We start from the raw sequence: 11795 nt of genomic DNA on the forward strand, positions 1-11795 counted from the left end.
GGTTGCGAAGTTGAGTCGAGAAGCATTGACAAGCTTTTGTACAGTGGCTCAATCCTGACATGATCTTTATGCGCATATTTTGAATATAAATTAAGTTGTATAAGCTCGATAGGTTCTCGGTAGTTTCGAGATAGAAGTAAAAAGACTATGCAGCGAATGCTGCAATAAAATATAAAAAAAACTTCTACTGAGAATTTAGAAACCCCATCCCAAACCTTAACTTTAAAAAGAAATTTTTCTAATAATAAATTAGTGATTCAATAAATAATGACAATAATGATGTCTTAGATAAAGCAACTTCTCTATCAAAACTAACAGTAACTCGTTGGACAGTTTTTGCAACTGTTTCTTACGAGGTGCGTTTTTTTACAAATCCAATTAACAAGGGAAATTTAAAATTAAAACAACGAAAAATTAAAAAATTAAATTTATAATAAATAGAAAAGATATTTTTGCACATATTATGTTTTCTTAAATCAGATATGCTCAATTTTAAATAAATTTTTGTACAAGTTTTACAGAACTACCAGCAACTGATGGTAGTTTGGGATAACTGTCTTGACAAAAACATTGAAGTTGATGTAAAATCTAAAACAATGGAATCCAAAGTACAAATGGGGTCATTTAAATTCTTTTGTGGTATCAATCTTGGATTCATAGTTTATTTAATGACAGATAACCTAAATCAAAAATAATCCAAGCAGAAAGTATTGCAGCAGATAAACCCAAGAAGTAGCTCAACTGATACACTGATCAACAAATAAAATTTTATTGTGCATATCTTGTTAACTAGGTGGTTTTTTAAAACAAATTAAATGTGCTGATTTCAAATATGCAAACCATTTTTCACCATCACGTCAAGTTGTAAAGATATTTGGGTTCAAATCTTTAGTATTTAAGGTAAAGTCCCTTATATTGTCAAAAAAAAAGTTATTCAAAAGTATGTCAAAAAATATTAATCAAAAGTATGTAGAGATTTTTAAAATATTATTCATTTGTAATAAAAATAAGTATTTTTTGTATTATTGCTGAATAACATTCTGTTGAAATTTTTTTAAGAGTCTTTAGCATTTTTTTACATAATTTTTTTGTCAATAAATTTTAAGGAAAAATATTTATGTTTTCTAAAATCTCTATGAATAAACGAAAGATTTGAACCCAAATATCTTTACAACTTGACGTGATGGTGAAATATGGTTTGCATATTTGAAATCAGCATATTTAATTTGTTTTAAAAAACCACCTAGTTAACAAGATATGCACAATAAAATTTTATTTGTTGATCAGTGTAATAAATACTCTTGAATGAATGAGATCAGAGAGTCAAGCTTAAGCGTTACATGAAACAATGAAATTTAAGCTAAAAAGTACTACTTCGTTAAATCGCCTTCTATTCCAAAAAAAAGAAAAATGTCAAACTAAAAAATGTTGGACCTATATTTAAACGTAGACTGGTTATCAAAAGCTAAAGCACATCACCCATCACGCCCAAAGAAACATTATCGTGAAATATATTTTGATACTTTTGACTCCATTATTACAGTAATCAAGGATAGATTTTATCAACCTAGTTTTGAAGCTTATCTAACGATGGAGTCATTTTTACTTTAAGCAATTGAAGAAAACTATTTTAGGAAAGAAATAAAGTTATTGAGTTGACGTTGATTTTTTAGTGTGAGAAGTAGAAATATGGAAGCAATTTTCTCTCGAAACCGTAAAGTTTTGAAGACATACCTAATGAGATTAAGTCACTTTTGGCAAGTAAAAAATACGATGATTTTGAATTTCATTGTTATTTGTGAGCTTCTCAGTGTCAATCCTGCGACTTCCTGTATAGCTGAACGATCTTTTTCCACGGCACGACGGAAATCTTGGTTAAGAGGTACAATGGCAAACAAAAGATTTAATAACCTGTCAAACTAGACTTGTAAAATTGAAAACAAATTTGTATCCAAACGCGACGAACTCCAGTTTGGACGGTTTGTTAAAGAAGATTTTAAATTGTTGAAACTTATTAATTTTTTAAAGATTTTTTAATGCATTTATTTTTTATGTTAAAATGAAACAATGGATTTTATTTTAATGTATATAACATGGCATCTAAAGTGCTAAAATTTTGAAAATTTTATTAAAAATACAGCAAATATTAACAATTAAAACACAAATGTTTTTAATCAAAAAGACATAACTTTCACGTATTGATTTGATCTAGTGGTCAGACTCAATCATTTTATAACATTTCTTACGCGATTAAAATTGACCCCTCCGTTTTTTATAACGTGTCGACGGCCATGATTCATAATGCTGTGCAGTACCATTATCAACTATTATTATTTTAACTATTGATTACACTGGTCAACATAAAAAAAAATTTTCTGGTGCCCAGGTTGACATACTTTTGAATAACTTTTTTTTGACAATATAAGGGATTTTACCCCAAATAATGAAGGTTTGAACCCAAATATCTTTACAACTTGACGTGATAGTAAAAAATGATTGCATATTTGAAATTAAAATAAGAAACCCTATACAAAAAACAAATTGTTTGCTCGGCACCTGAAAATATTTTTTATGTTGTTGACCTGTGTTATTAATGTTTGATAAATTACGTCTTAACAGTATTATCATATCCAGATACAATTTTTTAAAGTTGTGAAAAATTATTCCTTATCTCATTTGAAACCACATATGAAACCCCCTCCTTTCCATAACGCTGTATCCGTCCTAGAAACATATTAACCTTAATGATGATGCGAACAAAATTTACAGTATAACGTTTTTGAAACATTTTACTCCCAATGTGACGCTAACTTTCCTTTCATTGAAAAAACGATAAATCCAAAAAAATATAATCAACACTTGGGTGACCACAGGAATTAAAAAATCATCCAAGTTAAAACAGATGTTTTATAAAAAATATCTCAAAACAAAATTATCTGCAATGAGAAAATATATAAAGAATACAAATACTTATTTGAAAAATTTTGTAAAAAAACTGAAAAAGTTTACTAATCAAGACTCGTAGATAAATTTAAAGATAACTTAAAACGCTTTTGGAAAATAATGAATGAAGTTAGTGGTAGACAAAAAACATACTCAGGTTACCTCCCCCAGATAATTATAATTAAAAACAAGCATATATGCGAATCAAGAGCTACATCTCATGAATTTAATAAATTCTTCGTTGATATTGGTCCTAAACTAGCAAATAAAATACCTTATACCAATGCTACATTTAGAGATTTTTTAGTTCAGATGGATAATTGCATTAGTTCCAACTAATTATCATATGAACTATCTTTCCAAGAGTTTTCAACAGCTTTTAAATCTCTTAAAAAATAAATCAACTATAATAGATGACATAAACTATAATAAAAGCATTCTTTTTAAAATTTATCGAGCATCTATCCACCAAGCAATTTCTCCTCAAAAATTTTTAGAGTTACTCCAATTTTAAAAGAAGGTGAACAAACAAATATAAGTAATTACCACCCTATTTCTGTCCTCTCCACGTTCTCAAAAATACTAGGACGTAACGTTCTATGAACAATATGATTATACAATTATCTTCATTCAAATAATTTTTTATACAAACACCAATTTAGCTTTTAAAAAATTAATTTCACTGAGCATAAAATTATCCAATTTGTACGAGAAAGCTCAAATTTTTTTGAAAAATCGAAATATAAATTTGGTGTTTTCACCGACCTATCGAAAGCATTCGATACTGTTGACTATGAAATTTTGCTACAAAAGCTTAAATATTATAAAATAGTTATGAAAAAAAGGTATAAAATGGTCTAGAAGTTATTTATCTACCCGTAACAATTTGTTTTCAGCAACAATCATTGTTATTTTTAATTTGTTTTCAGCAACAACCATGTGGCGTTCCACAAGGTTCCATTTTGGGACCACTATTGTTCCTTACAGGGCCGGCTCAAGGGTATATTGCGCCTGTGGCCATTTTTCAATTGGCCCGGCCCTCTCTCCCCCGTATAAAAAAAAAAAATCGTATTGTGGACATTTGTGGTGAACTTTTAATATTTATTTACAATTTAACCTTTCTTGCTTTTACAATAGCAAATGATTTAATCATATCTTCTAAGTCCGATTCTTTTGCAATTGCTTGTTCTATTGATAATATTGCCAGACCATCCATTCTATCCTGTGTCATTGTTGAGCAAATATACATTTTGATTAACTTCATCTTGGAAAAGCTTCTCTCTGCTGTTGCAACAGATACAGGTAGAGTTAAAAGTATTCTGAGAGAGACAAAAAAGTTTCCCAAAGCTGCATTCAAATTGTTTGAACAAATAAAGTCTAAAATATTTCTTGGAGAGTAGTTTCCCTTATAATGATTTCGCAAATATTTTATTTCTTCAAACAAGTCAGTTCCAGAAACATCTTTCAACTTATTGCAAGATAATAATTTTTCTAAATCCATGCATCTTTTTAGTAATTCATCTTCAGTAATGCCCTTGGCATTTAAACTGTAAAGAAAGTTGAACTGATTATTTTGCTGCATAAGAATTTCAAACCGATCCTGCAAAGATCCAATAGCGTAATCTAAAATGCTGTTGAAGAAGTTCATTTTAAAATTGTCTTCTTTAGTCATTGGTTCCTTTTGACTTTCATAAACAAATATTCTTTTTTTGGTACGACCACGCTTTTTTTCAAATTTGGGCTCAATATCTAGCTCAACAGACAATTTTCTTGCAGTTTCTAACATCTCTTGAAGTTGTTCATCAGTTCTATAATCTTTAACATACTCCAAAGTGTTAGAAATTAATGAAACAGCCTGAGGGATACTTAAATTGACTTCTTGAAGAGATTTGCTTGTTATCTCAATCTGACTCAGCACATAATACCAAGTGATAAGGCAGCAAGTCAATTTTCTGTAGTAGTGCTCTGGACTCAGATTTGTTTTTGGTTGCTGTTACTGAAGATACAGCTAATTTGATATTCCAGAAGTTTTCTAAAGCTTGTATTGTCTATCTCAGTTGATGTCTTAATGGTTTTAATGCATCAATTTTACTTGCCCATCTGGTTTCACAAAGTCCTTTCAAAGTTAAACCTTTGACAAATTGACGTAAAATGTTCCATCGCTGAGTTGAAGATGAGTACAAACAAATGTTCCACAATGTCATAGAATGTTACTGCGTCTAAACAGCTTCCAACAGCATCATTGACAACTAAATTCAGTGAATAAGATGAGCAAGGAACATAAAAGGCTCGTGAATTAAGATGAAGGATCTTGGCTTGAACTCCGTTTTGTTTGCCTCGCATGTTCGATCCTTTATCATACCATTATCCTCTTAAATCTTGCATACAAATTCCATGAGAATCCAAAGTTTCTAATATTTTTTCAGTCAATCCGGTGCCTGTAGTATTAATAATGTCAAAAAAGCTTAAACGATGCTCTCTTGTATCAACGTAGCTTTCCTTTTCATCTGGAGTGGACACAAAACGTAGAACTATTGTCATCTGTTCAGTATGGGAAATATCTGGAGTACAGTCAACAATAATTGAGTAGTATTTGCTTGCCTTCAAGTCAACTACTATTTTTTCTTTGACTGCTTTAGATAAAATTTGAATAATTTCATTTTGAATATTTTTACCCAAGTAATGACAGTAAATTTTCTTTGCTTTTTATTCTCCGGATATGCTCTTTCATCACAGGATCAAACTTGGCAAGCAGTTCCACTATTTTCAAAAAGCAACCATTATTTTCATCATAAAGTTTATCTGAATTCTTTCTCAAATTTACATTATGGGACCCATGAAGTTTTGTAAAGGAAAAAAGTCTAATACATGCCGCCGTTGTTTTGTAGTTTCGTCCATTTGTTTCTGCTGAGCTGCATCAATTGTAGATGATCCTTTTAACCTTTTAATAAGATCATGCCAGGTCATATAACAAATCAAATGATCTAAACTTGTCTCGTGAGCATTCAATCTGTTATTTAACTTTTTCCATTTTGATACGCCTTCACCAGAAACCTCAGTAATCTTTTTAGAAAAGAGCTTGCAACAGAAGCAAAAGGCAGCTTCTTCTGTTTTAGAATAAACTAGCCATCACGTTTATACTTTTCCCCATTTGGTAGTTTCCGAAAATAATGACTTATATTAAATCTTTGTTTTTTTCCTTCTTGACTATTGAAAGGAAAGTCAAAATCCATTTTTTGAATTAGACTAATTTTGACCAGTAGATCTGTCAATGACACAGTATTTTTAGGCCAGCCTCCAACATCCAAGTAATTATCGGAGATTTCTGCTTCAACTGCGCAGGTTGTAGACTCAATGACGGCGTCCATTTGGTTGCTTGCTTCAGAATGATTACAATTGAAATCATTTTGCATGGTGCAGCTCTAATGTAAGTAAAGTTAAAAAATTGCTTAGTAAACAAAAACACGCTGTCAGAATTTTTTTTTTTTTTTTTTTTTTTAAACATCTTCGCTTCCAACAAGGCTGCAAGCAGCCACTGATTAAAGTTGGAAGTTACTGTAAGAGAAAAGATGAAGATTGTAGAGCAAGATAACGATTGACGGACGATTTAAAAGATTGCAAATTATACGAATCAGGAAAGCATGATGAAGGAAGCGAATTCCAAAGAGCTGATGTTCGAGGAAAAAAACTAGACAAATAAGCATTTTTGGAGCACTTAGGAACAGTCACAGAAAAAGGATGACACTTAATTGAATGACGAGTAACACGAGAATAGATTTTAGTAGATGGCACAAGAGACGCTAGCTCTTTAGAGCAGTGTCCATTATAGTATTTGTAGAAAAGAGAAAGAGAAGCAACATTACGACGATGTGATAATGGTTGAAGGTTGGCTGCAAGAGCAGGTCCAACTATGTTTACAATGCGTTTTTGCACCTTGTCTAAAAGAGAAAGGGCATCATTAGAAGATCCGCCCCAGATATGGCAACAGTATTCCATACAAGGCCGGATTTGAGATTTATAGAGATAGAGAATAGAATCCAGAGTAAGAAAGTGGCGAGCTCGATAAAGAGATGCAACCTTAGCAGATGCTAATTTTGCAACCGATTTGATATATGGTTTCCAAGAAAGATTGGAAGTAAGAGTTAATCCTAGAAGATGAAGAGTAGGTGACTCATCGAGTACATCACCGTTCATAAATATAGGAAGATCTAAATTATTGCGATAACGATTGGCTGAAAAAAATTGAGTTTTATCTGAATTAAAGTTCGCCAGCCACTGTGAGCCCCATGCTGTAGCAGAAGTGAGATCCTTTTCAAGCTCAAATGCCCCCTCCAAGCAATCAGAGGGTGTTGGTTTCTTATCACGACAAGAATAAATGGTAGTATCATCAGCAAACAATGCCACCTTAGATGTGAGAATATCTGGAAGATCGTTAATGTAAATTAAAAAGAGTATAGGGCCAAGAATAGAACCTTGAGGAACCCCTGAAGTTACAGAATAAGAAGAAGAGTGTTGTCCATCGAGGACAACTTTTATGCTACGATTGGAAAGGAAGGATTCAATGATCTTAAAGATGTTGCCGGATACACCATAAGAAGAAAGCTTATGGAGAAGACCAGCATGCCAAACTTTATCAAACGCTTTTGAAATGTCAAGAGCGATGGCCTTAACCTCTCCACCTTCATCTAATGCACGATAAAACCTGTCAGTTATTACTGTTAGCAAATCAGCTGTAGAACGAGAAGATCGAAATCCATATTGATGGTCAGAAAGTAAGTTATTAGATTCAAGATGAGAAATTAAGTGTTTGTTAATTAAAGATTCAAAAACCTTGCTTATGATAGGAAGAAGACTTATGGGACGGTAGTTAGACGAATCAGATCGCTCTCCAGAATTTTTGAAGATAGGGATAACAGATGCGGCTTTCCAGCAGGCTGGAAAACAAGACTCTGATAAGCACTTGTTGAATAGTTTTGAGAGTATAGACGACAGCTCCGGAGAACACTTCTGCAAGACAATAACAGGTATGTTGTCTGGGCCACAAGCTGTAGAAGAGTCTAAGCAGGAAATCACTTTAGATACAGATGCTGGAGTGATATGAATGTCAAGCAATGGATCAACCTGTTTGTTGGCAATATCAGGTAGAACGCAACTAGTGGAATCAAGAGATGATATTGATGAAAAGTTTTTAGCAAACAGTTCGGCTTTGTCTCTAGGTGAGGTGACAAAGTCTGAACCATACAAGAGAGGTGGAATTATAGATTTGCCCTTATTATTGATATTATTAAAGATTTTCCAGAAGTCACGAGAGCCTAATTTTTGAGATGAGATACGAGATTTCATGACCTGAGAATAGCGGGTTTTGGCGTCAGACAAAACCTTTTTACAGTTGTTTCTAGCAGTAATAAACAGATGTCTGTTTTCTGGAGAATTGTTTTGCTGATAAATATGGAAGTAACGGTTTCGATTGGCAATCGCAGTAGCACAGTGTGAGGAAAACCATGGAGGAGAGTGAGGCTTGACCTGGAATCGTCGAGAGGGAATAAAAGATTCCATGCCAGCCTGAATCCACGAAGTTATGTAAGAAGCACATTTGTCGACAGGAAGTTGAAAGATTTCTACCCAAGGGCCATCACGAAGAAAGTCACGGAAAGAATCCCAGTCAGCTTTACTGTAGTTGAAAGAGGTTCGGTAATAGGGGGATTCAGGTGATGAAGAAGAATGAGATATTAGTTTTAGAGAGATCAAACTGTGATCAGAAGAACCTAAGGGTGAATGCGGAGAAACTGAGCACTGACTAGGATCAGAGACAAGACATAAGTCGAGTAGAAAAGGTAAATGATTAGGGTTGTCAGGAAAGCGAGTTGGAAAGTTGACTATTTGAGTTAGGGATTGAGAAAGGCAAAAGTTGTGGGCTTTAATGCCTGCAGAGTCACTGACACTAGAGCCAAGCCATTCAGAGTGGTGAGCATTAAAGTCACCGACAACAACTATATTAGCTGATGGATAAAGAGAGAGGGCTTGGTCAATATGATCAGAAATAACATCAAAAAGAGTGCAGTCTTGAGATGAAGGAGAGCGATATAGAACAAAGAGAAAGGCAATAGAGTGAAGTGGTGCTAAACGAAAGCACATGAAAGAATAGTCTGTGGATTCAAACCTAGTTTCACGACAAACAGGTGAATTCTTACGAATGTAAATGCCCAGGCCAAGCATGTGACTATTGGAGTCTTTACGAATCAGAGGAAGATAACCATCAACACTAAGATCACAAGATGAGACAGCCGAACTCAAATTTGTCTCACAAAGAGCAAGTAGGTCTGGTGAACTTTGCAAGAGATAAGACTCAACAGAAGAAAAGTTACTTCGAAGACCACGAATATTAGTGAATGATAGGTTTAGAGAACTTGGTGATGATGATGGTTTTTTGTGTTTTATAGTTTTTGGTACTTTATTCATTTTTAAATTAGATTGAAGAACTTGACTCAAAGCATAGATAGTACTCAGAACACCGTTTAATAGCCCAAGCAATTGCCTCATTACTACTAATAAACCCTAAGCCGTAACAAAGGGCTCCAAATGTGGCCTCCGCAATGCACACCAAAAGTACAAACAGGGACACCATCCATGCGCAACATGGCACTGTTAGTACTTTGATATTTTTCAGCTGTTGATGGAATCAGCCTCTCTGAGAGCTACCACAGAGTTCGGGAAACCTGACTACCAGCCGGCCTCAGAACCATAAAACTGAGTTTTAGAGCTGTACCCTCATAAGGAGATAATAGAATGAGTTGCTTAGTCATAAAAACAGTGACACAAGCATGCCCATGCATTGAGTCAAGAAGATCCAGCATTCAACATCCTAAACTGGAAACAATGTATTAAAAATACATCTGCGCCAGCCTAATAAATGAAGAAGGGGTGCGAGGCTGGTCAACAGATAGAATCTGTTTACCCCTTAAGTCTTTGCCTAGGAGGCCTTCTACAAGACAGTAGCTGGGTGCATTTAACATCTGCCCAAGATGAGTATTTTTATCGAGACACCATCTCTAGCCTTTACTCAACCAAGAGCCCCAAGGCAGGGGGTGTTTTAAATCGGAGTTGGCATCTCCTAGCCTTTGCCTAAAAAGGCATATCCTACAAGGCAGCAGGACATGGAGCAGATTGTACTGGGTTACATGTTACCAGTAGCAGGATAACCTGATCTGACAAAAATTATTTCAGGTGCAGGTCGTTTTACACATTCAAAAGAACTATTTAAAAATCATCACATGCTTAATGTTTTTCAGTTGAACCTTTATCAAATTTTTATATTTATGTACAAATTTCATAATAAATTAACTCCTATAATATTTAATACAATTTTAAATAAAATTAACCACGAGTACCCTACAAGGTTTTCAAATTACAATTATGAGCAACCTAAAATGCACTATTTGATTACTAAATTCTCTATTGCCATCAGAGGTCCTAAATGGTGGAACACTTTGTTAAATAACCAGCTGAAAAATTGTTCTTCGCTTTCTCTATTCAAACAAAAACTAAAACAAAAACTTCTTAACGATGTTAATGAATTAAATTCTTTTTAAGATTCTTTACTTCGTCGTCTTTTTTTTTTTTTTTTTTAACACCTATCTTATTAACTGGTCTTTAATTTAAATTTTCCTTAAATTCTTATATTAACTTATTTTTAATTTTTAGGTGTAATTATAATTATTATTATTTTATTCTTTATTTTATTTTTTTTTTTTTATTTTTTTTTTATTTTTTTGATTATAGATAAGTTACTGATCTTAACATACTTGTAAAATTTGTATTTATTTTTTATATCGTACAAAGTAATTTTATGTTTACATTTTATTGATTGTACACGCTTGCTGATGAAAGCACGTCGGGGCGTAGTGATAAGGCAAATTTTGTCTTCTTTTAGCCCCGGTCATGTAAATTTTATTTATATAAAACGGCATTGTATTCTTTTTTTTAATGACGAAATAAATTAAAAAAAAAAAAAAAAAATTTTGACTAGTTGATGGCTCACACTGTAATCAAATTTTTAAATATTACTCAAATTTTTAATGATATTCTCGTCAAATTTAATATATGACGAGTTGTTAAATGTTTGATTTTCTTACTTGAATGTTTTGAATACTTTTGGAATTAATAGATGGTACTGACACAACTTCTGAGCAAGTTTTTAAATACTTCTCCAAACTTCCCTTATACTTTGACAAGAAAACATCTTTTTCTTGTTTTCTTTTTAGATTTTGAACTCCTGATCTTTCCAAACATGATGGTTGTTTTTATATCCTCTTTTGAAACATTTTTTTGTTCACTTAAATTTTTAAAGAGTAAAAAATGTAACATGCAAAAACTTGTTCAATGCGGATTATACCAATATATAAACTGTATACCACTGTATAAACTGGTTTTTTAGAGTTCCCACAATTATGGAAAATTTTCTTTAAAAAAATTTTTTATAAAATTGAAATCTTAATCTAAAAACTATTTTATTTTTAATTTATATTTATTTTCATTTATTTTCCTTGTTTTTGAATTTAGAATTTTTCTATTTTTGGCGCCCCCTTTGAAGCGGCGCCTGTGGCCAAGTGGTGCTTGGCCACGCTGTTGAGCCGGCCCTGGTTCCTGCTTTATATAAACAACCTAAATAAAGCCTCAAATTTAAGTACCATGTTTGCTGATAATACTAATTTATTCCATTCCGATAATGACATTTACAAGGTTTTCAATACTATAAATGAATGAATAAATGATGAACTTAAAAGTAAAATGCAACTAAATAACTCTTAACATTAAAAGATTCTTTTCCATTCAGTCTAAAAAACTACGTACAT

General features: G+C 32.7%; 1 protein-coding gene across 1 annotated transcript; it reads right to left on the bottom strand.

The window, feature by feature from the left end:
* Positions 1-4048: 4048 nt before the first annotated feature.
* On the bottom strand, positions 4049-5910 carry LOC136074552 (zinc finger MYM-type protein 1-like). Its single transcript, XM_065786884.1, has 2 exons — positions 5812-5910; positions 4049-4849 (listed from the first exon to the last, which is right to left on the bottom strand). Exons 1-2 carry the CDS (start codon positions 5908-5910, stop codon positions 4049-4051), a joined length of 900 nt encoding a protein of 299 aa, XP_065642956.1.
* Between the last annotated feature and the right edge of the window lie 5885 nt (positions 5911-11795).

Source organism: Hydra vulgaris, chromosome 01 (assembly GCF_038396675.1).
Source record: "Hydra vulgaris chromosome 01, alternate assembly HydraT2T_AEP".
Lineage (NCBI taxonomy): Eukaryota > Metazoa > Cnidaria > Hydrozoa > Anthoathecata > Hydridae > Hydra > Hydra vulgaris.

What these genes read in the sequence shown, in the direction of transcription:
- LOC136074552 (XM_065786884.1), bottom strand. Translation starts at nt 5,910, where the DNA reads ATGACCTGGCATGATCTTATTAAAAGGTTAAAAGGATCATCTACAATT. An exon ending in CTACAAAACAACGGCGGCAT is followed by an intron (nt 4,850 to 5,811) that starts GTATTAGACTTT and finishes GTGCTGAGTCAG; the next exon opens with ATTGAGATAACAAGCAAATC.